A 27,281-nucleotide genomic window follows, 5' to 3' on the forward strand; every position below is an offset into this window, starting at 1 on the left:
TTTTTACCTGGTTAAGACACCAGAGCATAGCATTTTATCATTCTAAGTAGAGTGGGGTAAAGCATAAATTGACTTAATCTACCCTCACTCTTACATATGGGAAAGTTCTGTGCTTCAAAATTTAAAGGTCTTTCTTGTTAGTTTATGATCTTTTCCAGCTGGTCAGAAACATATACTCTCTCCACTCCCTTAAATTCATTGCTACTACAATCCATAGATTTGCAAATTCAATTTTAATTAGTGTAATGGACTTCTGCAACTACAATAAAAATCTTAATAACACCCATATTTTTGCTACCAGTTTAGATGCCAGTTTGGATTTAGCTCAAGATTCTGATTTTCATTTTCAGGTTCCTAAATGATTAGGGCATGGCCTTTCAGGAATGGGATTATATTTTATTACTTTAGCTCAATAAGTGGAGTAGCTGTGTGATGCATATAAGTTATTTCTTCTCTAAGAACAATTTATTCCTGTTATAAAATCCAAGGAATAAGTATCATTATTTTTTTACATATAAAATATTTATTTTATTCATCTTATATTACTACATACATATATATTTTAACTTATAATAACAAAGAATATGTATTATTGACCTACAAAGTCTCAAATTAAAAAAAAATTTAATATTTCAAGAGACTAGAGCAGATTGTGACTGAGCCATGGCTTCTCATCTGATGTGATTCTTGTTCACCTCTTTCCATAATACTCCAAAGAGAAGTCTGCTCAGTAAGCTTATGACTACCATCTGGTTCTTTTGTTATTTTGTGAATACCAATGCAACATGTGAGATGCCAATATATTAATCTTGATTCTTACTACATGGATGCTTCTTTTTTTAGTCATCCATGTCCTTAATATTTTTTCCTACTACTTCTTGTATATAGGCCAGTACTGGCAATGTGATGCAATCTACTTCCCTGCATCTTGAATCTTTCCATTGTCCATTTAAAAAATATCAAGTTTCAAAAATCTAAAGCTGTTTTCTTAAATTCCATTTAATTAATGTATAAGCAAGTTTCTTAGTGATGTTTTCCAGGTCAAATTATAGGTAACTGTAAATAGTCTCACACTGGGGAACTTTTTCTTTTACTCATCTCTTTGCTCTTCTAGAACTAAAATTATAACTTGTGGGCATGTTTTCAATATACTTTACTATCACAATGCTGCCTTACAGTCTTAGAACGTTTACTACTGTTATAAAAACTATTTTTTTTTTATTTTTCAAAGATAAGGAATAGCAGTGACAGAGGACAGATAGTTTTATTGTAAATATCAATGACCCATAGGCTTTAGAGCTGGAAGCAACTTTAGAGATCACATAGTCTAAATTTATTTCATCTTTTAGATGAGGAAACCAAAGTCAAGAGAGGTCAAATTACTTGCCTGAAGTCACAATATTTGCTATTGACAGAGCCAGGACTAGAAGCCAAGATTTGAGTCTCAGGGACATAGTTTTAAAGAAACCAATTTTTTAATTTCAGTCTTATAGGGAACTTCTCAATTATATAACTATATTAGACAGTTGGAAAAATATCAGAGAAACCCCTTACATCAAGAGAAATGTTAAAACCAGTAAAAGAACACAGGAACATGATTTAAGAGATAAAAATGCAAAGCTTAAAAAGATGAGCTATCAAAGAAAGCTGTGATACTATTCCAGGTTGAATTGAAAACACATGAAATTTTTATTTAATAACAAACTTTTGTTTTTACCTAATATTTGACGAATTTCTGGCCATTCTTTCTGTACTTCTAGTGTAGATTTCAGTTTATCACATAAAGGTACATAATCCATATAATCTATTAAAATACGCATAACACGACCCACCAAATGCTTCATCCAAGGAACTGTAATAAACTCACAGAACTGAAAGAATTTTAAAAATATACAGATTAATATTTTAAAAATACTATACATGAATATATCTATATATCATTGCAGCTTATTTATAATGAAGGTATCCAAAAATACTACTCCCCCCCTTTGCAGAAAACAAGAGTCCCTTCAAAACATGGGTTCTTTTATCTTTGAGTATAGATGCAGGTTCTTCCTTATGACAAAATCAAAATAATTGGAAAATAGCTTCTTATTTTTCTGAAACTATCAGCCCAGAGAAATATGAATAGATTTGTAATTATGTTCAGTAATAACTGCTTCTACCTTTCATCAGTCTTCAATCCAATAACCTGAACCATATATGTTCTTAGATATTTTCCAATTCTTCTGTACTCATTTTGACCCAACTCTAATTCAAAAGGCAAATTGAAAGTTATATAATCTATTTTATTTATTATTATAGGCATTTGTTAGGAATATTGAAGTAATGAAAACACCATTAAAGCTACTATTTTTTTTGGTGTGCTTGTGCACATGTAAGCTTTCCACATAAACATTGCAAAGTTAGTAATGGAAGATTATAACAAAATTTAAAATTAAAAAAAAAAAAAAGGAAACTAACTTACCGGATTATCTTTTATTATGCAAGAAGTCCATCCTGGTAGAACATCTTCTTCAATCTCAGACCACACAAAGGAATTTCCAAAGATATCCCCATGCATGCAATCAAAGCACATCTCCACTTGAAAGCCATTATTTAGCAACAGTCTAAGCATTACCTCATCATTCAAAGCATATTGAATGGCGCTGGGGAACCTAGTGTCATTCACATGCATGAAGTAACAATTGACATTTGCTCCATGGGAGAGAAGCAATCTGACAATTTCATGATTGCCAGCTCTCACTGCCACAAGCAGACAGTTCAGGGGATCTTGGTTTGGATCTGCACCTGCAGCCAATAGAACCTCTGTACAGAGAATATCATTATTGGAAACAGCAAAATACAGTGCAGTCTTCCGTCCATCATCGTAGTTCTCAGAAATGTGATCAGCCAGGGGAGTATTGACATCAAAATCATTTTCAATGAGTAATTCCAAACACTGCACATTTTGGCCTTCAGCTGCTGAATGAATGGGGGTTAACCCACTTTTCTGTATTGCATTTTTGGATGTTACTGGGATAAGATATTTCAGAGCCCTGGAAAAGAGTGTCAGATGTCCATGCTATATAGATGAAAAAAAAAAAAACTTCATAAAATTTTATTTTTCCTTCTAAACATATTTTGATATAAAATTTTTAACCCTATATACATAGTATTCCTAATAACTCCCTAATTTTCATGCTTTATTTTTGTTTTTGATTCTAGTTTCCTTAGAGGCTCTTCAGAGTTTCTCTGAATAAATTTTATTTAAGAGAAGCAGCTTAGTATAGGCTTTAGAGACAGTGGCCTTTGAGGACTTGATTTCATGTCCTTCCTCTTGTATAAATTAGCTATGTAACTATGAGCAATCATTTAATCTCACTATTGCTCACTCAACTATTAAGTTTATAAATGAGAAAAAATTGCTGCCTAGAATGAATAGAAAAACTTTTTACTTGAAGGAATTCCCCATTCCAAAGATAGAGGTCCAAATTTCTAAGCTGAACAATATTATGCATTACATAGGCAACTAAGATATTCTTTAAAATTATATTTAAAAAAAGTCAGGTTTAGTTACCATATAACACCCTTAAAATTTTTACTTTGTTACATAAACAAGATGAGAAACCTCTGTAAAATAATATAATGGATATGCATTTCCTATATGTGTTTATGTGCTTTGACCAGAAAGAGAAGACTACTATTTTATTGGATTGTCAATCAAACTAAACAAGATCCCTAATCACACTGTTTCTAGAGCAGGTGATAAATGGTTGTGAACTTTTCACACTTGACTGCTCAACTAGATCATGTATGAATGACATAATTAGAGATAATTTGATTTCTTATGGCATCAAATTCAAAGCTATCATGTGTGAATTTATGGACACTGGGATTAAATCCAAGTAAAAGCAAACAGTGTCTCATTCAATCTCATTCATGTAGCACTGTGAATTTAACCCTCAAATTTCAACATGGTATGGACATGTCCCTGGGGTTTTGAAGCCTTTGTCAGCAGAGCATAAACTCTGTCAGATTTTACCAAGATAGAAAGGTTTCAAGTATGAGGCTCAATGATCTGACCTCTGATTGGTTTAGCTAACTTTGGAAAAGTTGTAATATAGCTGATCATAGGATGATCAGTTTTTTAGCCATTGTAACTTAGAAAAACTATCTGTTAAGGCATGGAGGATTTACAATGTTTTAATAAAGACAGTTCCCATGCTGATGAAATCACATTTCTTTGAAGTTCTACAGTATAATGTGACTGTTGAGCAATCTTTAGCCAAGTGACTTTACTAACTTGGATTCTGAGTCTGAGAAATATTCAATAATCATCACATATTGCAAATACTATTACAAATATTAGTTACTATTGCAAATACTAGTTTTTTATTGCTTCCTATAGAGGTTAATGACACATTAAATAACGGAATCCCTCTATACATATGTATGTATAATTAAGTCTATAAATAATGGAACATTTTAACCTATCCTTATCTATTACCTATTAGTTCTAGTGTAGATTGACCAATATGCTATTAAAATATCACTTTGAAAAATTAATACAAGGCATTGTGGTGAAGCTTTGTATAATGGAGTTAGAAGACATGGGTCCAAACTTTTTCTAGATCTATGATGATCCTTTGTAGTGAAGTCATCTTTAAACTTTGAGCCTACAGGCAAAAATTTCAGAAAAGGTACTTTTAGCTTTTCACTAATTATGGAATAATTAAGAGTCTTGAGGAAAGAACCAAGCTGACTTCTGAACATGTCCTCTGGGCCCTACTTACAGGTAATGTCCTTCATAGGCAGCTCGATGAATAGGAAGGTGTCCTGATCTGTTAGGCACATTTCCACTTCCTCCATATTCCAACAAAAGAGAAATGCAGTCAGGATTACCTCCTCCTGCTGCCTCAAACAGAATAGATGCCCCATCATCCGCCAAAGCAAAAACATCACCACCTAGGATGAGACATTTATCATAAGGATATCCATATACAGTTGGTGAAATTCTCCCCTTAAAAATTGCCTGTTTTCATTTTTCCTTATCTAGTAGATGTTAATCTTAAAAGAAAGAGGAACAGCAACAACAACAAAATCAGGATAGATCTTATAAACACTAAAGCATAGTGGTGTAACATTTTTAAAGAACTGATACAATTATGGTGTCAAGAATAACCTTAGAAATCAGTTTGTCAGTCCTACTACCCCCTTTTCGGAATTGTGTCGAAATATACCACATTATGCCAGAAGTATCAATCTTTTCAATGTGGATTTTCTTTCAGTTGATGTGGACTGAGACTTTTCTCTGTCTGGACATTATGACTCATCCATTCCTCCCATGCATTCACCAGAAAGTGTCCACAATGTCTCATAATAAAAGGAAAATCTCAATCATTCTTTCATTCATTTATCTAGTAACTTCAGACTATTTATTTAGAAGGCATTGTTATGTACCAATAATAGATAGCTTTTACTGCTCCAGTTTCTTTCCATGTACCTTTATGGATGAGATGTTCTAACACGTCACAATGACCATACTCAGCAGCAACACCCAAAGGTGTAATTCCAAATCCGTCCCGCAGGTGCACATTTCCTCCATTCTTTAGAAGCAGAGCAATAATATCCTTGCGGCCCTGTTTGGCTGCCTCGTGCATTGCTGACCATCTTTTGATACATGGCAGGTCAAGTATAGTGTTATGTTTAATGAGAAGAGACACCATCTCATAGGAACCCTTTTTTATAGCTTAAAAACATAAAAAGAGTTCAGATAAAATTTAACCAGTCACTAATTTTTTTTATTTTTATTTTATATACTAAAAGTTACAATCAAAAGAAAAGATTGGATGATCACTTGTTAGGGATGTTTAAAAGGGATTATTTGTCAAATATGAAATGAACTCTATGGCCTCTAATTTTCCTTACACATTCTGTGATCAACTACCCAAACAACTACCCAAAAGCTATTAAGCTTTTACTTCAAAGATGATTAAGATGATTTTTCATATCATGTCAATGCAGCCCAATAACTTTAGACGTATAAAGGAAACTTCAAGATTTCTACATGAACATATTCCTTACCTCATTTAATGATGTGCTAAGATTTTATGGCTTTGTTTTGCAAAACAAAATATATTCTGAATAAAATCACTCCATATCGAGTGAGATTATAATTTTAGGCTTTGATAAACATGCTAGAACTTTAAAAATCCCAATGATTACTGATACATTGGAGATACCTTGGGAGAAAATTTGTTGTTCAGTTGTTTTTAGTCATGTCCAACTCGTGACCACATCTGAGATTTTCTTGGCAAAGATATTGTAGTGGTTTGCCATTTCCTTCTTAAGTAAGCTGATTTTATAGATGAGGAAACTGGGGTAAGTGACTTAAACAAGATTACCCAGCTTGGAAGTGTCTGAGGCTAGATTTTAACTCAGAAAGATGAGTCTTCCTGACCCAAGGCCCAGCACTCTATCCATTGTGCCACCTCTCTCTTCTTTTAAGAGAAAATCTGTTTATCTCAAAGCTGCTTCCTTTGCTCAAACACTTAGGGATCTCCTCTTATGGAACTTACTTCAGAATATATCTGTAATACACCTATATTAGCTAAGAAGAATGCTCTTTGTTAGCATTTCTGACAAATTATATCCCAAGAGGGAGAAATGACCTGCAGGTTATATAACACAAGTATTAGCAGTTTGTGATTTGAAACTGATCTCAAGAGTTCTGCAAAGAATACTCAGTGCATCATTTGAGTGCTATGGAGTAAAGGTTGGGACTGGCTTATGTTTGAACATATAAACACATCTCATGATAGCTTCAGGGTTTCCAGGTCCTTAATCCTAGTGTGTGACTTCTGTGACTTTCTGAGGCTTAAAATGATGTTTTCTTTCCAGGGAATGAACATTACGTTTGTTGTCTTACTGCTTCCAATCTCTAGTCCTTCTAATCCATCCTTCAGCACCTCATTTTCTCTGCTCAGAAAACCTCTACAACTTGTTTGTACATACTTGTTTGCATATTATCTCCCCCATTAGATTGCAAGTTCCATGAGAGTAGAGGCTGTCTTTTGTCTTTCTCAGAGCCTTAGCCCTTAGCACAATCCTTGCCAAGTAGTAGGCATTTAATATATGTTTACTGATTGACTATTGTCTTTACTATAAATTATTAACTCCTCTGCTTAGCATTTAAGACCTTTTGCAACTATCTTTCCATCCAAATTTTATACTTCATTCATTCTACATTCCAATCAAACTATACCACTAGTTGTGTTATCCAATCTTGTCCTGACCTTTCTGCCTTTGTACTTTTTACATAGATCATATCCAGTGTCTAGAACACTTTGTCCCCTTCCTTATCTATACCAGTTGAAATCTTCTTTCTTCAAAGAAACTACAACACTCCCTTCTGAAATTTCCCCTGATCCTTTCAACTTAAAATGATTTCTCTTACTTAGGTTTTCTTATGATACTTTTTCAGGATCTCTTCTTTACCCTTAACCTATTTAAGAAGGCATTTTATCTCTTCCCATTCAATTAAAACCTTCATTAGGGCAAGGACTGTGCCATTTTTCTTCCTTGCTTCCCAGTGCCTAACTGTGGCTGTGTATGTGTTTATGTTTGTACATGCAATATATATATATATATATATATATATATATTGCATGTACAAACATAAATATATATATATATATAATTTTAATATATTTTTTAAAAAGCAAATGATTTGAAATGGAGATTTAGTTCCATATAAATATGTTATTGTTTTCTGGTATCTGTTTGGATTTGCTCTTTTTTGGTGTTTAAGTTCAGAATAAGATAATTTAAGAATATCTGAGGAAAGAAAAAATAGTTTTAGCTGGGAAGCTTGGTGAAGGTTTCATGAAGGAAGTATTTGTTGCCTAAGTATCTTAGATTTTTAAGATAAAGAATCAGTAAAACAGAAATATGAAAGGATTATATTTCATCAAAGTAGCTAAGATAGTATGGTATGGGATTGGTGACACATGAGTTCAAGAAAGAACTAACTATACAGTTTAACTGGAATGTAGTTTACATGAGAGGGCATCATGTGAAATAAGATTAATAAAGTAGGTTAGAGTCAGATTTTGGCCAGACTAATGCATTTGTATTTTATCTTGGAGGCAACAGGAAACCTATGAAAGTTTATGAACAGAATCAGATGACAGGGTCAGATGTGTATTTTGGGGAAATTACTTTGGCAACTGTGTGAAAAGGCAGTGTGTAGAGAGGGTGGAAACTACAAGTAATATGGAGACTAGTTAGGAATCTATTTCAATAATCTAGGTAAGTGCCAATAAAGGTCTGGGTGAAGACAGTTCAAATGAGAGATGTGAGGATGGAATTGACAGGACTTGGTAACTGGAACTACCTGGGGAAAGGGAAGGGTTGAAAAATCAGATTATGAAGCTGGGTGATGGAAAGAATCAACAAAAGAAGAGAACATGTCTGAAGGGGAAGATGAAGATTTCCAAGACTGTTAAGTTTGAAGCTCCATTGGGATACTCAGATCCAACAGGCAGTTATGGGACTAAAACTGGTGAAGAGAGAAATAGTATGTAGGGTAGGGAGTCAGCTGTATAGCAAGGAGACATTTATCAAGCATCCCTGAGAAATGAGTACAAGTTGCTGGAAGTACATATAGTTTTATGTAATGCATGCATGGCAGTAGCAATTTAGGAAAGTTTAATAAGTGTGGAAGACAATGTAAACTTCAGGAAAATGTAAATTTCTTTTATTTGAATACTGTATCAAATCTAGAAATTTTCCTTCAGCTGTTGTCTTAACAGCTCAACTCAGGTCCTTTGACCTTTTATGATTTTAAACCTTTAATGATTTTAGTTGCTCTCCCCTGGCCTCCCTCCAAACTCTCCATATCACTCTTCAGTGGCAGGTCCTAAACTTAGTTACACTAAGTCTTGCCAGTAGCATGTGCATCTTAGGAGCTCAAGCAGTTGTTGATAAGGCTGGCTTTAGAATCTGGGAAATGATTTGAAGGGGTTATTCTTACAGGGGCTAACACTTTTGCAACTACCCTTACAAATGGATAAAAATTTTATCCTGCACTGAAAAATAATTTAGCTTCTCACTCTCCTCTCAGGAAAGAAACAATCCTGAATACACAAACATACCTTAAATAAATGAATAAATAAATAAACATTCTTTAAAACTTATTATGTCCACTTACCCTTCCAAATTCTTGATATTTGTCCATGATCTGAAAATCATTCCCTTATTTGCATATGTGAATGTACGTGTGTGTGTGTGTGGTGTGTGTGTGTGTGTGTGTGTGTGTGTATGTGTGTTTAGGGGTAGGGAAAAGAAAGGAATTCATGTTAATATATTCCCATAAGTCCTTTTATGGGCGGTCCCTTTCTCCAAATATAATAGAAAAAGTAGTCATTAAAGTAGTAGATAAAAGAGGCATTATTTGCCCTTTTAGTTGAGTCTTTGGGATTTTCCAAATATATCATTATATTGTCTACAAAAGTAGATAGTTTTATTATCTTATTCCTTATAATGATTCTTTTTTTCTCTTATCAATATTATTAGGATTTCCAACACAATACTGAATAATTTTGGTGACAGTGGGCATCTTTGTTTCACACGAATTATTACTTTTAGGTCTAGAGTAAAAAAAGCTTTTATAGTTTTTGATTTTGATTTGTATAGTTCATAGTGCATAAGGGGTAGCTACAAGAAACTGAATGTGTATTGGAAAGACTGAAATTCTGAAGATAGCTTCCTTGTGGAGATTTAGATTTGTGGGCCTTCTGCATGGAGATGATTCTAGAATCACAAATTGAGAGCTAGGAGGGACTTTAAAGTCATTCAACCCAATTCCATTTATTTTATAGATAAGGACACTGAGGGTAAATAGTTTTCTATAAGTTCATATAGCTTATAAGTGGTAGACCATGGGATTCAAACTCACATTTCACCCCAAAAATAAGTTATAGATCTGGATGGGATTAGAAAGGGATAGGAGAAGAAGAGTTGTAAAGGAAGCCAAAGGTAGATATCTGGGGATAGATCCAATTGTGAAACCTCCACACTTGGTGAAGAAGGATCCATTTCTTTCAATGAGAGATGTGTAGAGCCTAAAGTTGATTTTACTAGGCAGGGAACACTAGCTTCATCCCCGACCTCTTGGATAGAATATAGAACCTAGCCCTTCTCCTGATGGCAACCTAGGCAAGTTATAGTCATATATTAATGATAAATGAGAGGCTAAGCTACAAAGCATTAGTAGATAAATCCTTGTTTGTCCATCCTTGTTTGCCCACACAGACTGAGCCAAAGGGTAGCTAGTCACCAAATGGCACAGGCCCAGGGAGGGAAGAAGAGTGGATCTGGGGGAGTTATCAGTCAAACCGTAGCACTTGTGAGGCTTTGCCTCTGGCCACAGACATAGGAGAAGGAGTGCTCTCTCAGCCCTCTGCACCCTATTTAAACATCAGCTCTGTTTCTCACTTTGTAGTTATTTGCCAATATGCCTTTCAACTGACTCTGGACTCCATCTCAAAGATCAAATTACTATGGCACCCCTTTTGTGATGCTCCTTAGTTAACAAGGCCTCCCTCTTCCTGAAGGGATTATCCCATCACCACTACCATCATCCTGCCTGGGTCTTCACCTTCCTCTTCACCTCCCTCCCTTTCCACACCTCTTAAATCCATCCCCCCCACCACCTCCCCAATGAATTAGCCACAAAGGCTAGGTCTCTGGTTTATTAGGTGCTCTATCAGAGACCATAAAATCACATAGATTTCTTTATCACTGTGTCCAGCCCCTAAAAGAAGCCATTTACCAAGCAGAAGGGGAGTTTCTCCTTTGAGGTTTTTGGTATCTGGAGACACTCCTTTTTCCAATAGAGTTCTTACGTTTTCCACCAGACCAGAATTGATTGCTAGAGTTAATGGTGTTTCTCCATCACAAGTATTGTATTCCCAAAGAGTTTTATAGGATGCTAAGACAGGAAAAACAATATATGGAATCATGAAAATATCAACAAGCATAATACATATAATGGTCACAAGTTTCAACTTTTTAATCACATTTATACTATGTTTTAAATTGCTTTAAGTATTTACTTGCTTTAAATTGCTTTAAATATTTACCTGAAAGTTTATTAGCACACACCCATTGTTGGAATATGCTGATAAGGTTATAGTTCTCTGGTTTTATAATTCAGCAATATTTTCTCCAAATCAGAAACTTTCTGAACAAATATATCTAAAACAATGCTGAGGAAATATGAACATGGTCTAAAAAAACTATCAAACATATGAATACAAAAAAAAATTCATCCACTGAGTGAATAATCAATAAATCAACAGATTTTTACTGAGTATCTATTATCTGTAGAATACTATATATTAAATCCCAGAAATCTAGAACCAAGAAATACATTTCAAACTTTAAAAAAAATCTTAAATTTGGAATTTTTTTAAAAAGGAAATCCTACATTAAACAATGAATTTATTTGTAGATCTTATCTCAAGAAGCAATATAGTTTACAAAAAAAATTTCAAATTAATTCACAGATGATGTTGTTGTGCCACAGTTCCCTTTTAATGTCCAGATCTAGTTTCTCTAATTGTCCTACCCCAGTTACTCTGCCTCAGGCTATAACCATTCCCTTTTAATCATTGGACTGTTGGATAGGATACAGGTCTTATATCTTAAACATCATTAGAATATCAGGACCTTTTCCCCATTTCCAGTATCTCCCTCCATTATATCATCCCCATCCCAGGTGCCTCCCCCCCCATTAGGTCATCATTCTTGTTACCCTATAAAAGAATCTTTGTATCTGACATTTGTTGCTGTATTCTTGGAGACGATAGTCTCATTCAGCCCTGGGACCAAACCATGGATCCATTTGGTCCCAGTAAATCTCTCCCTTTCAAATAAAATATTATAACTTTCTAATCTCTAAGTTGCCTCAGTTTCTTTGACATTATAATGTCCTTTTTGGTTTGGCAAGGCCAAAAAATTCATCCCTTAAAGAGCTATCCACTGATGATAAGCTTCCCTGTACTAAACTAGGCTGGTCCTTAAAAGGTCTTTCCCTTGCTGGGATCATGAAGCCTTTTGAGCCTAGTAGAATTTGCCAGAGCTCACTTATTTTTTCTACAGGAATTAGACAGGAGAAGCAGTTTAAAGAATGTCATTAAAGAAATGCATAATTTAAATAAGAAATATTTTAATTATTTATTTATATATATAATATATAATAATATAATATATATAATATTAAATTATTATTTAATTAAATAAATTAAATAAGAAAAGAGAGGACTAACTGAAAAATAACTCACACTGACTACTAGTATTTTCAGTGTCAAAATAACTCAAAAAAGGATCTCAGCATTTGTTGGTGGACCTTTTGTGGTGAACCTAGACGAGTACCTGGACGGGAGTTACACAGGAAGAACATACACGGATAAATTTATTGCTGAAATCATTGAAGAGATCATTGGAGGATTAAGTGCTGTATATCAGATAATGGCATATTGAGGAATGGAGCATATTCCTGCTCATTTAAAGGTCAACTAAAACCTCTCCTAACAGTCTTGGTGACATGCTCAGAGACAGAATATTGGAATGAATAGATACACTAGGGGTGTGCTCCAAATGGCAATTCCTATATCCTTATGTTAGACTGTGTTTTGAAGTCTAAGAGTTGCTATTCTCAAATCCTCTATCACTCTGCTTTACTTTTTTTTTTTTATTCTTGTTTTGAAATGCTGATGATATTTGGGTTCACTTACCATCCAGAACAATTTCAAGTATTTGCTGAATAGGTTGAACTGCAGCCTCATGAAGTGGGAACCACCCATTGTTATCAGCTTCATCCAAAGCATACTTATGTTTCACATGGTCCTGGAGCTCAAGGATTTGGCCTAAATTAAGCATATGGGGTGATTATAAATTTCCATTCTTAGATTGCAAAACTTCCTCTCTAGTACTCTCTGAACAATGTGCATAGATACCTGTTTTGATGGCTTCTACAAGTTTTCTGTTCTGAGCACTTATAGATACAAACCTACTGGGGAAAGATAATAGTTATGTTGTTATACCACTTAAAGGCACCTAATGATTTAATTTTCCATTGATTTCCACCCATATGCATTTATTCTGATCTTTTAAGAAATGCATGAATATGAAGCTAACATATTTTTTGTTCCTCAAATCTGTAGAAAACAGATTTTAGAGTAGATTTATAATATTGTACATTAGTGGGAATGACATGGTACAGATGGCATACTTATCTTTGAAACAAGTTCTAAATAAAGCAGAATAAAATGGAGAATTGAAAGCTGCCATATGAAAGTCAATTAATTCTATGATTCATGTTAACCACCATATTAACCACCATATGCCCACCTCAAACTCTACTGACAAATGAAAATGTCTGTAATGTTATCTTTGTTTATTGATCACTATAGATTGTGATTTAATTTAAAATATTGGCTTATTAATCTTAAATAATATAAATGGTCAATTATACATTTAACTTTGAGCTATGCAGATTTTTTTAAAATTGGGAGCATAGAGTTCACTTTGCAAAGTATTTTCAACTAACTGATATGAAAATTAAGGTAGAGAGAGCATTTGCTGAAGATATTCCCAGTCTCTATCAATTTGTTGTTCTTAGTTGGTTGCTTCAGGCATGTCTGATTCTCTGTGACCTCTTTTGGGGTTTTCTTAGTAAAGTTACTGGAGGGGTTTGCCATTTTCTTCTATGAGTTATATTACAGATGAGGGAAACTGGGCAAAAAGGGTTAAGTGACTTGCCTTAGGGTCCCACAGCTAATAAGTATCTGAGACCAAATTTGAACTTGGGAAAGGGAATCTTGCTGATTCCAGGCCCCAGGTGCTATCTGCACTGCCACTTAACTACCAGAGTTTCTCTCAAGAGGTTTTGCCAAAATGTCATGATCTCTGCTCTCTTGGCCCTTCTGGTTTCTTTTCTTTCAACAGAAATAAAACATCTGATAAAAGTTTCATTGACTCTATTAAGAAGAAACAGCTTTTATAAGTAAGGGTCATGAATGTTTTCTTGTGTAGTGACAAACCAGAAAGGGAAAAAATATATTTCCAAATATGACTATATTGTTCAATATATTCCTCTTACAGCTTTAGCTTATGAATTAAGTGTGTATTTTGTAAAGCTTATAGTACCATATATATAAATGTCAGTTGTCCTTAATAGGAGAGTCATTATGACAGAATGAAAAACATATTGGACTGGAGTCAGGAGATTCTTGGGTTTGAATCTCACCTTTCATACTCATTAACTATGTCATGTAAATTTGCCTGGGCTTCAGTTACTCATCTATAAAATGGGGATAATAAAACTTATAGTACCAACCTTTCAGAGATGCTGGAACAAAATAAGATAATATTAAAGCACTTAGAAAACTTTAAGATTCTAATAAATGTTAGGCACTATTTCTGTCTCAAATATTAGAAAATATATGTAATAGATTTTTATATAGTAGAATATTTTGTAATGAGAAAGAGTGAAGATATCTTAAACTATTTCAAATGTAACATCAAGTTTGATATATAGCATATTTTTATTTAATTCTATCATTTAAACAAGTTTTTAATATATACTATGATTTATATAGTATTTTACATGGCATTTTATATTATATTTTATATTTATATTTTGAGAAAGGCTAACAATTCATTTAACCAATGTTAGAATTATTGTGTAAGTCTTACACTTTTATATAAAGGGAAAACATACCAAGGAGATGACAAGCACATGGATCATGCAATGTTACCTTAATCTATGGCAGAATGGGCATGAGATTACAAAATCAACTTCAATCCTATCTAGGAATTGGTCACCTAAGTAATATGAGTATAATGTTTCTTACTTTACTACATATCTTAACTTCATGTGATTTTAGAAAGAATAAACAGCATCATTTACTTGGACATTGGGCATACATTATATACCTAGAATATCTAATACTTTTAAAAATAGGATTTGTAGATTTAATGTATTTAGGAAAAAACTAATTTCCAAAATTATATCTTATGTACTTAATTACTGTATCTTTTACCTTTCAGGATAAAACTCTTTCTTATTGGTTTCGATGGATTCTTGAATGCTAAGCTGAATTTCATAATCTGTGAGATGGTCCTCATCAGTGTCCCCATTTTCCTCCATGTCTTGGTGTAATATTTAAAAGAAATAATTTTGCAAAAGTTAGTAGTTGGTCCAGGGCACCATTTGTAATTAATGTAATAGCTCAAATGAAAGATATGTCAAAGTTGAAATATTTAAAACAACATATTTGTTCATTCATTTAACATCTATTAATCACCTCTGTATAATGCATTGCTAGACTTATATTAGTATTAGTATTACTTTAATGTATATTTTTATTTTTAATTTTAAATATATCTATATCTATGTATGTATAGATACCTACACATGAAGGGCAGCTCAATAGGGAGCTGGACTTGGGATCTAGAAGATCTGAGTTCAAATCCTGCCTCAGACACTAAATGGCCCTAGATAAGTCACTTAACCACTTCCTTCGTTTCCTCATCTGTAAAGTAATAGCACTTACCTCACAGTGTTGTTGCAATAATTAAATAATTAATATTATTATGTTATGCCATTATATATTACATTATATTAGTATAAATTAAATTTATAAAGTGGTTTTTATACCTAAAGCACTCTATAAATGCTAGCTGTTATATATGTAAAATAGTTGATGCACTCTGAAGACAATTTATGTATAAAGCTCATCAAAGCTGCTTAAAAATGCTTATGGAGCACTTTTTTGTAGTAGGAAAAATTAAAAACACAGTGATGGGGAAATGGCCGATAAACTGTGGCATAAAAATATGTTATTCAGTTGTCTCTGACTCTTTGTGACCCCATTTGGGAAATTTTCTTGGCAATGATACTGGAGAGCTTTTCCTTTCCATCTCCAGCTCATTTTACAGATGAGGAAACTGAGGCAAAGACAATTAAATGACTTGCCCAGCGTCACACAGCTAGTAAGTGTTTGAGGTCAGATGTGACCTCAGTTCTTCCTGACTTAAGGCCTGGTACTCCATCTACTGTGCCACCTCAGTGCCCTGGTAATATATGAATACCCTGAAGTATTACTGTGTCATTAAGTGATGAATATGAGGAAATCAGAGAAATTATAGGAAGTGAAACAAAAAATAAGGTGAGCAGAACTAGACAAACAGTATGTCTCAATCAATCAAGTACTTATTGAGCACTTACTATGTGCTATTTTAGATGCTGGAGTTCAAAGTATAAAGAACAAAACAATCTCTAATTGTCAGGAGCTTATACAACTACAAAAATATAACAAACAAAAAAAAGATGCTCTAAAAGGCTGCCGAATTCCGATTATTTGTAATGATCATGACCAACCTTGTCTAGGACAACAGACAATGTCATATACTCCTTTTTCATTAAAGGTACGGGGAACTTCAAGTTCAGACATGAGTATTTTGTCAATCAGTTTTAGCTGTTTTTCTTTGTAACTAGAGAAAGTTTAGTGAATGTAGGAAATGGCCTAAAATGTCTTTAATAAAGTCTTTTAAAATGTACTAATGGGCAGGTGAAAAGCGAAGGCAGAGCGATGGCTCAATCAGTGGTAGAGCTCTGGGCCTGAGTTCAGATCTGATCTCAGACACATACTAGTTGGGTGACCACAGACAAGTCACTTCTCTTTGGTTTGCCTTTAAAGTGAAAAAAGAAATGGTAAGCTGCTCCTGTACCTTTGTCAAGAAAACCTCTTGGACAGTACATGGACCCTATGGGGTCATGAAGAAGAGGACACAACTGAACAATAACAACATGAAGGACAGTTCTAAGTCATGGGAAATAACAGCCAACAAACTGATTTAGCATTTAGCAAAGCAGAGTTGGCTCAGCTGTGCTTGAGAACAGTTGTCATGAAAAAAGAGGTATAGACTTATACCACCATTGCTACTTAAGATAGCATAAGATTTCAATGGAACCACACATTTCTTTTCAGTCACACCCAGCCCCACACCCAGGTAAGGTATATTGGATTTTGAAGTGCAATTCAATGATACTATTTCATAGATACTCAATTAGGAAGCTGCCCCAAATTAGTTTTTATCTATACAAGGCACTATGCCTTAGAAAGGGCTAATTATATTCAGTCAACTAGGCATTTATTCAACGTCTTTCATATACCAAAGCACTATTCTAGGCCCTAGAAAATTTATTCTCAAACATAATTCAACCTGTAGTTTTGTTTAGGATTTGCCATTTCTATCCAACATGGACTTTCCAATCTAACCATATGTGTTTGGGAACTCATGGCTTTCTCATTCACACTTCCATCTTTTTTCACATTATTTTTTCTTACCAGCAGTGCCTTCCATATATGAACTTCTAAATTTTTTTTTTTTAACAAACACATCCCAAGGCTATAAAACTTATGGTACATGAATGCAATGGAATATTATGGTACAATAAGAAATTATACCGAAGAAAATAAAGCAGCATGGAAGGATTTACATTAATTGATATAGAGTGAAGTGAATGAAATCAGAAAAACAACACAATTACTACAATTATATAAATGGAAAAGGCAATAATAAATCTCAAACCAAAAGCTATTATATAATCATAATGAACAAACTTGGCCCCAGAGAAAAGGCCCCTCTCTTCTTCCCAGAGGCAGGGGATTATGGGTTTGTTACACATACTGCCAGATTCCACTTGATGTGTTGGTTAATTTAAACTAAACTATCTGCCTCCCCTTCCCCCTACCCTATCCTGTCCATGCTGTCTCTTTGTTAGCTTTGTTAACTTTGTTAGCACGGGTAGCTCTCAGGGTAGGAATGGGGGGGGGGGGGGAGGGGGAATATATATTTGGACATAAAAACAAAAGATGTCAATAAAAATTATCCCAAATCTCCCCTGATTTTCCCTGCCACTTTTTGATTGCTCATTTACTGTGAGTCCCCTCACCCTTTCTGTCCTATACTGTTCTCACTATATTTGGACTTGTACTTAATGTGTTCACGTGTTTATGTTTTGTAAGTCTCACCCCTAGGTGATTAGTTCCTGGAAGATTAGGGCCATGTTCTTTTATATCATTTATCCCACTCCCTCCTTCATCCCCAAAGCACCTCACAAATGACTCTTCACACAAGGGACATTAGGAAAATATGGACTGACTGACAAGCACCAGTGTTTTCAGGTGGCACAATTAGCTGATAAACATAAACCAGTGGAATTGCATGTTGCCATTATAACTAATATTGCTGTGGTGATAGCAGGATTGGATGGCCCAAGGGATTAGTAATGGGATACAGGGCCTTTCACCTATTTAAATCACAGGTTTAAATCTAATCCTGAGTAGACCTCAGTCTCTCACTGGATAAGCTTTCTTAGGATGGAATCTCACTGGAGAAAAGGGCTGGATTGTGGGAAACCTCAAAAATGTTGTTTACACTAGTGCCTAGACTGCTGTTTTTGTCTCAATTGGAAGACAGCACAGTGCAAAGCTAATTCTTAAGTTTAATGAATTCCACATCTACAGACTGCCTTCACATTTTCTGGTGGGATTCTGAATTTCATAGGAAGCTATGTGGGCAGTAGATGCTGATAATAGGATGAAAGGGATAATGAAATAAAATGATGACAATCATTAAGTCCATATCTCATGTGGGGACAGTCATTTGCGTTTTCCCCTGCCCCAGAATGTGCCAAACAACTTCTTGAGATCTTTCAATTTTTTTGAGTTTAAAGTACTTGTTTTAGGACTTTTATCTACCAGGGTTTCCCCTATGCTTTATCTGGGTTAGGAAAAAACAAGAAAACTATCACTTGATTGGCCTGGAGGGGTGAAGGAGGACCCAAGCTGTACTTCTCTCAACACAGCTTTTTGATGGTCTCTGATAATGTGAAAATGGCTTTCTCTCCACCTAAGGGGTATAATAGAGGCTGCTTTCAGCCCTGGTGTCTGAAGACCACACTGAAGACTGCTGAATAGATGCATTTCATAGGAAGATAAAAGAAGTCTTAGCTTCAGATGCTATTATTCCTCTGTCACACAAATTTTTGCTGTTAGGACAAAGTTTATCTCTTTTTGTTAACTTACAAGTGCTTCATTTAGATCCAACATGGTATCCGAGTATCAGGGTTCCTGTGTCAAATTCATTTCAAATAGTACAAAAAGAATGAACTCATTCAGGCTCTAAGTTGTAATTTAGCATTTTGTGGTGCTTTAGATCAGTGGTACCAAACTCAAATAAATATAAGGGTCACTAAACCATACATGAGGATCTTTACAGGCCAAAAATTGACTTAAGAAACCATATGTCTTTACAGATTTCTTTTTTTTAATTAATCAATTAATATGCCCACACATTCAAGAAGAGAGAGACTATATTTTAATCTAGTTTGGGTTGCATTTAGGAATGCAAATGGCCCATGTATATGACACATATTTTAGACCATCCCTCTAATTAGCCTAATGTGGGAGAGATTATTTCTATTTTTTTTAATAAACAAATTTATGATGAGTTGACTCACCATAAAATTGTAGTAATCATCTTTGGTCTTTAGTCATTTTGAGATGCAAAGGAACATAGTAGATAGGGTGCTATAGTTAGAGTCAGGAAAACCTAGATTTGAATCCCATCTTTAACACTTACTAGCTGTGAGATTTACCCCTCAGCCTAATTTTCTTTATCTATAAAATGGTGATATTAATAATAATAGCAATTATTATTATATGGGGAGCTAGGGAGCTTAGTGGATAAAATGCCAGGAGTGAGTCAGGAAAACTCATCTTCCTGAGTTCAAATCTGGCCTCAGACTACTAGGTGTCTGACCCTGGCCCAATCACTTAATCCTATTTGCCTCAGCCTCCTCACCTGTAAAATGAGTTACAGAAGGAAATGGCAAACCCAAAAGTTTGCCAAGAAAACCCCAAATGGGGTCACGAAGGTCAGACATGACTGAACAACTACAAAAAAATAATAACAAAGACAATAACCACATTGCCTATCTCACAGGACTATTGTGATGCTCCACTAATATAATATACATTTGAAAAATTTAAAGCATTATTTAAATGCCAATTATTAGTATTTTCATCTAAGGGGTTCTAATAACTAGATCTTATTACTCAATAGCAATATTCATTTATTTATCCTGTTTTACCAAGAGGATAACCAAGATTTTGAATTCACATGTTTTAAAAAAAGAAAAGACAATAGCAGAGAATGAAAATTTCTTGGCTAAAGATAGATTTCTGCACTTATATAAGAACTAGATAGTTCAGATAGTGAAGATATTCATATTAAACTAACAAGCTCATCCAGGACTCTAGATTGTAATTTAGCATTCAGTGGTATTCTTTAGGAGTGTGGATGAAGCTGAGAAAAGCTTTGTTTTTAATTCAAATCCAAAAGTCTCAGGAAAACACCCTACAGTCTGTTGCCTTTAAAGGAAAACACACATGGCTCTTGCTTTTAACAGCCAGCTCTTGTCAGCAATAACTTCCAAAAATAAAAAATATCTTCCGGGGACACATAAATCTTCCCTTTTGGATCCGTGTAACAGGGCTTTGTGTTGCGTAGGGTGTTCCGGGGTGTCCTAGAGTAGCCTTCAACCCTTCCTTTTGTGTCTCAGAGCAAAGCCTCAACATAACTGTCCAAAAAAAGGATCTGCATTCCAGCTGGTGCCTGACTGAAGTGGTCAGGAGGAGGGAGACTGTGTTCCAGGGCATTATGTATGAGTGATGAAGAGTACATAACATTTCTGTTCATCAGACTCTCTAAGTGGCTTCAAACCTAGTAAATATCTCTTTGCTAGTGAGGAAGGCGAAAAAGCTATGAAACTTCACAGTAAAATGTTTCCAACGTGTATCTCTAACAGAGCAAGACTCCTATCTTTCCTAAGTCTGCATGGCAACTATTATATCCTTTATTCATTTAAATTGGTTAGCCACTTTTTAAAGATTTTGAGTATGTCTAAATTGGTTTATTGTTTACCCCTCTCTGTCAAAACTGGAACAGTCTTGGGCAGGGCTAGTCTTAAGAACTGGTAGCTACTGCCATGGTAGAAAGCAGAGGCCCTGTCTCTCATTTCATTGCTACCTGTTGTATAGATGAAAATTCTACCAATAATAAGCCTTTCTTCTGGATGTGGAAGGCTTTTCCAATCAATAAGAGTATCAATTAAAATGTAGATTCTCTTAGGAAATGTGAAATCTTATTAACTAATATCCAGTGCCCACTAATACCATGATGGAAAACACAGAGGGGTATGAATGGGAATAGTTGGTTTTAATTTAGGGAGATGAAGAATAAAATGAATGACAACAAATGTCACAAGTTTTCACAAAACTGAATCTGTTCCTGACTCTCTGAATAACAAAGTGCAAACATGAGTCGTCTGCAGTAGACTAGCCATGTTAAATTTTGATATGGCTGCTAAGTGAAATAAGCAGAACCAGGAGATCATTATATACCTCAACAACGATACTGTTTGAGGATGTATTCTGATGGAAGTGGATCTCTTAGATAAAGAGAGCTAATTCAGTTCAATTGATCAAGGATGGACAGAAGCAGCTACACTCAAAGAAAGAACACTGGGAAATGAATATAAACTGCTTGCATTTTTGTTTTTCTTCCCAGGTTATTTATACCTTCTGAATCCAATTCTCCCTGTGCAACAAGAGAACTGTTCAGTTCTGCACACATATATTGTTTCTAGGATATACTGCAACCTATTTAACATATAAAGGACTGCTTGCCATCTGGGGGAGGGGGTAGAGGGAGGGAGGGGAAAAATCGGAACAGAAGTGAGTGCAAGGGATAATGCTGTAAAAAATTACCCTGGCATGGGTTCTGTCAATAAAAAGTTAAAAGAAAAGAAAAGAAAAGAAAAGAAAACAGATGAAATTAATACAAAAAAATAAAAAATAAAAAATAAAATTCTGATATGGCCTGGAACATTGGGATAAAAAGTTTTTACCTTCAAGCTGACAAGGCTTTTGATTTGAACAAGCTCCTAGAAGTCAGGTAAATGACCCTAAAGGAAAATCAAAAGAATTGATTATGCATATTAATAATATTTGTTTCTATTCTTTTTTTAGTTTGTTTATTTTTAATATACATTATTTTATAAATTATATTGGGAGAGAAAAATCAGAGCAAAAGGGTTTGTTTCCATAATTATATTAAGAATTATAATATTGATATAATTATATTAATTATACAATTATAATTATATTAAGGAAAAGGTTTTAATATGCAATTTTTGTCCATTTATATGTAATTTTTAAATCTGGACCTTTGATTTCATCCAGGTATAAAACTCCCAGTGAGGAATTTTCTTCCATCAATTTAAGTCAGGAGCTTGTTCATAAGTTGTCTTACAGAGTTTTCTGGAGGTACTGAGAGGTTTGGTAATTTGACTGTAGTCACATTGGAAGTATATCTGAAAGGCAGTATTTCTTGACTCCATGACAGCTAGGTGACAAATGCTAGACTTGTGGTCAGTAAGATCTGAATTCCAATTTTACTCCAGATATTTTTAAGACAGTTTCAATAACATTTTCCCTTTTAGGGTTGTCTGGTTTCTCCAATAAAAAAGCAATTGTTATTGAACTGATCTACTCTTTCCTAAAAAATAGTAGGACCCTTGCAGAGATTTAGAGTAAGAAAATATTGCACTTATTGCACTTTTAGGTTAAGGCAAAAAAAGAAAAAGTATATAGGACAAATCATTCTTTAAAGTCTTTTGAGATAGATCTTAGACACTCATATGGTCTTATAACAGAACAGATAAACACTGGTATTCTCCAGGTCATTCATGTGGCTTCTGTAAAAATTTACTTTCATTTCTTATACGGCAATCTTTCCTAAATCGTAGGTAAATAAGAAAAGTTATCAAACTGTGTATACCCTTTGATCCAGCAGTATTACTATTGGACTTATATCCCAAAGAGATATTGGAGAAGGGAAAGGGACCTCTATCTGCAAGAATGTTTGTGGCAGCTCTTTTTGTAGTTGCTAGAAACTGGAAACTGAGTGGATGCCCATCAATTGAAGAATGGCTGAATAAATTGCGGTATATAAAGTTATGGTATATTATTACTCTATAAGAAACGACCAGCAGGATGAATACAGAGAGGCTTGGAGAGACATACATGAACTGATGCTGAGTGAAATGAGCAGAATCAGGAGATTATATACTTCAACAACGATACTACATGATGATCAATTCTGATGGACGTGGCTATCTTTGGCAATGAGAGGATCCAAACAAGTTCCAATTCGTCTGTAATGAATAGAACCAGCTACACCCAGCGAAAGAATAGTGGGAAATGAGTATGGACCACAACATAACATTTCCACTCTTTCTGTTATTGTTTGCTTGCATTTTTGTTTTTTTCTTCTCAGGTTATTTTTATCTTCTTTCAAAATCCGATCTTTCTTTTGTAACAAGACAACTGTATTAATATGTATACAAATACTGTATTTAACATATACTTTAACATAGCTAACATATATGGGACTACCAGCTATCTAGGGGAGGGGATGGGGCAAGGAGGGGAAAAGTTGAAAGAGAAATTTTTGCGAGGGTCAATGTTGAAAAATTACCCATGCATATGTTTTGTATATAAAAAGCTATAATTAAAAAAAAAAAAAGAAACCAGGTATATATTCTTATATTGGGTTGATTTAATCCCAGTTCCTACTTCAGACAGTGGAATTTCATGTACTCTTTCTGAGACTGAAGCCAAATGAGATTATAAGAGGAAAATAAGACAACTGTTGGATATAACAGAATCAGAAGAAGCCTTATCCTCACATGCACTCTGATTCCCTGGAGGAGTCTAGACAGGCTAAGAAGGAAGGGCAGACAGAGGAGGGCAAATTCAGAGACTAAAGCAAAAATTTAGTAACAGGCTAGCATTTACTTTAAGAAAGCTCATATACCTACAAAAACCTGATTTTACAGTGTAGAACAATTATTCACTTTATGAAAAGTTGTCCTACAAGATTTTCTTAAATGGTAAGTATATTAAAAAACATGATTTGATTGACAGGTATTAATTTACATAGCGAGAACTTGTCAGGAGTGCAGAGATAGCATGTAGCCAGGCATACATGTCCTATTAGTTAAGGAAAAGAAGCTATAAACCACACTTTTTTGGTCCATTCTTGGCCAAGTGCATAGACCCCTACAATTTAGCTTGACGGTATAATTTAATTAGCAGTAAGGGCAAGGGAAAATGTTTTTGCTCTGTGATTCTATACTCTTTTTGCCTCTGAAAAGCTGTTTATGTCCCAAATATGCTAGGAAAACTATCTATTTACAGAAATCACATCATAAATCTTTCTCTAAAGAAAATATTTAACTTCTCATTCATTTTTTGTGAAGTTTCATTTATCAGGTTTCCATAAAGTATAAGTACTTCCCATCCCACTGTTTAATCCAAAATCACTAAAGAAGAAATCATGATCTGGAATCAGGAACTCTTCCCAAGAATATCTTGCTATTAGTTCTCTGATCCCCAGAGTCTTAGGAACAGTGTGTTATGTTCAATTACTATAACTGAATGTAGCTGAAATGGCGAGTTCCAGATTAATGAAGGCTTATTTCATATCACATAAACTAATGGGCATTAGCAATAGTGCTTAATATGGAAACATAGTCTATTGAATAATATAATTATCCAAATACTACAGCGGGAAAAGAAAGATTTTAAACAAATTCCCTTCTAAAATATAATCACTGATATTTCTGAAAATTCAACTGAAACATTAAAGAAGTTGAATATTCAGTGATCTATATTTAACTCCCTTTTGCAAAGTACTTGGGAAATATAGATCTAAGAATTTAAGCTCTAGGAAATATGGGCTCAGGAAAAATAGTTATCTAATACTAGCTTGCTAGAATGGCATCTGGGTGGGGAGGGAGATGGAGTAAGCCCTGGATTTAAGTGTCAGGAAGATCTGAGTTAAAATCCTACTACTATCTGTAACCCTGGGTAAGTCACTTAATTGGTTCAGTTTCAGTTTCCTCAACTTTAAAATGGGAATGATAATATTAGTACCTACTATTATTGTTGGGAGAATAAAGTGAGATGATATAACTTAAAGTACTTTGCTATCCTTAAATACTAGCTATTATTTTTAATAAAAACTTGCAAATTGAATATGAAATTTCTACTTGATTTAGAACTTGTTAGCAAATCATTTCAACTAAATGATTAAAAAGTCCTATATAAATAGGAAATGTACAGTTTTATCTAAATCATTTATTGAACCTTAATTTCTTTCTAAGGATCCAGTGCACACACAATTTCTAACACTGATTAAAAACTTTTTCCTTTAAATATATATGTATATATAATATGCATATATGTGAATATGTGCACACACATAATATATAAAGTATATATATCTATTTATCCCCAAATGCTATTAATATTATTTAAAGTCTGAAATAATCACAAATCACTAGGAAGAAAAAAAACCCGGCCTGATCAAAATTGTATCTGACACAGATTTGTTACCCTACATATCTCTGGGACATGCTTAATTATATGAGTGAAAAGTGCCCCTTAGGTTGGTGTTTTAAAAACAAACCAGTTCTGGTATCATTCTATAATTGAACACATCCTCGGCATTCAAGCCTTAAGGTGATCCACCCAGAGATTCAGTAAGAGGACACCTGAGTTTATACATGGTTTGTTACCTTTCCAATTTGAAACTATTTGCCCCTTAAGCTAGTGAACTAGGTGCGGATCAAGTATGTCATATTCTCACCTTTTGGAATCATCATCATCTTGTCATTCGTATCCAGGGACCTGACTTCCTAACCAAAAGAAATAGTGCCCCATGAGCCAATGTGTCCCTTCATGTATCTAAATTTAAATATCCAGTTGGTAGTTAAATTAAGATCTGACCTTGTACAACTGAAACATAAGCAGGTCCAGCATAGAGGGAAAGTATTACCCATGACTTCTCTAGAATCTCATCAAAAGGAACATGAGACTGCTGCGGTAGAAAAAAGATTATTTGTGTCTTGATTGGTTCAGACAGCTATCAGTAACAAAACAAATGAGCTGCCAGCTGACTTGTGATGGCTGTGCCAACCCAAAGGGACAAAATGCAGTTATTTAAGTAGCTTTGTATTATGGTATGAGGGTCACAAAATGGCCCCCGAGGACTGATTTCTGTTTGTCACAGTGACACAAAACTCTAACTCACTTTTATCGTATAATGTCACAAAACTTACTCTTCAACATTTTTTAGAAGTCGTGTCGAGTGTTAATGCAATATCAGACTTGTTATTTTCTGAATTGAAGGAAAATTGGAGATTCAATTTTGTCTGGTGAGCATTTAACTACTTTCAGTCTGACTGGGTAGAGCCAGACATTATGTAATGATCAATCAGCTATTATTGATCTGTTCTATAACTGATCTGTTCAAGAATTCCAGGTAAAGTAATTGAGAACATAAATTCTAGGAAAGTGGGTAATAAACATAAAATGAAAAGGGTATAGAGACTAAAACAATAAAAACCCTACTAATACAGTAGTTGGGGAAATTCATCTGAGGATCAGTATCAAATGAGAGACTTTTCTTAACCCAGTTATCCAGCTACATTGAATCAGGAAATTATGAATTTTATGTCTACATATCTATATGTATTTTGTTTATGTGGAGATGGAGTGATGGGAAAGATTAGGAGGGTTCCTTCCCCTGTCAAAGTAAAATGTTTGAGGGCTGGGACTGTTGTGATTTTTTCATTTTATAGGCAAGCATAGCAGAATCCCTTGCATATAAGACAGATTTAATAAATGTTTGCAGAATTAAATTGATTTTCCCAATTTAAATCTGATGCTTCTATTTAAATTACAAATGAAAAAACAAAGTACTTTTTCCTAAGTATTTCCATATTCTTCCTAAAATTAGAGCACCTGTACAAAAATCCTATGAGAATAATATTACTTACTAAGAATTCTGCTGATTGCAAGTGCTGTATAAAAATTGCAATAGTAGCAATTTTGTTGTTGTTCTTTCATTTCAGTTATATCCAACTTTTCATGATTCTATTTAGAGTTTTCATAGCAACAATACTGGAGTGGTTTGCTATTTCCTTCTCCAATTCATTTGACAGATGAGGAAACTGAGGAAAACAGGATTAAATGACTTGGACAGCATCACACAGCAAATGCTTGAAGTCAGGTTGGAACTCAGGAAGTTGT

At 34.3% G+C, this 27,281-nt stretch overlaps 1 protein-coding gene across 4 annotated transcripts in view; it reads right to left on the reverse strand.

Moving 5' to 3' along the window:
• The window catches only part of ASB15 (ankyrin repeat and SOCS box containing 15), a 34,698-nt gene extending 8,780 nt beyond the window's left edge, over positions 1-25,918 (reverse strand). The window contains exons 1-10 of one of the 4 annotated variants that reach the window (XM_052001210.1): positions 25,837-25,918; positions 22,031-22,087; positions 15,093-15,201; positions 13,005-13,057; positions 12,783-12,914; positions 10,817-10,975; positions 5,486-5,731; positions 4,776-4,947; positions 2,468-3,038; positions 1,718-1,871 (exon numbers count right to left, since the gene is read on the reverse strand). In XM_052001210.1, the coding sequence (XP_051857170.1) occupies positions 1,718-1,871; positions 2,468-3,038; positions 4,776-4,947; positions 5,486-5,731; positions 10,817-10,975; positions 12,783-12,914; positions 13,005-13,057; positions 15,093-15,199 (1,594 nt within the window). In that variant the 5' untranslated portion in view covers positions 15,200-15,201; positions 22,031-22,087; positions 25,837-25,918. The other 3 variants (XM_052001209.1, XM_052001212.1, XM_052001213.1) reach the window with 3 other exon arrangements.
• Positions 25,919-27,281: the final 1,363 nt, after the last annotated feature.

The sequence above is a fragment of the Antechinus flavipes genome, chromosome 5, assembly GCF_016432865.1.
Source record: "Antechinus flavipes isolate AdamAnt ecotype Samford, QLD, Australia chromosome 5, AdamAnt_v2, whole genome shotgun sequence".
Taxonomy (NCBI): domain Eukaryota; kingdom Metazoa; phylum Chordata; class Mammalia; order Dasyuromorphia; family Dasyuridae; genus Antechinus; species Antechinus flavipes.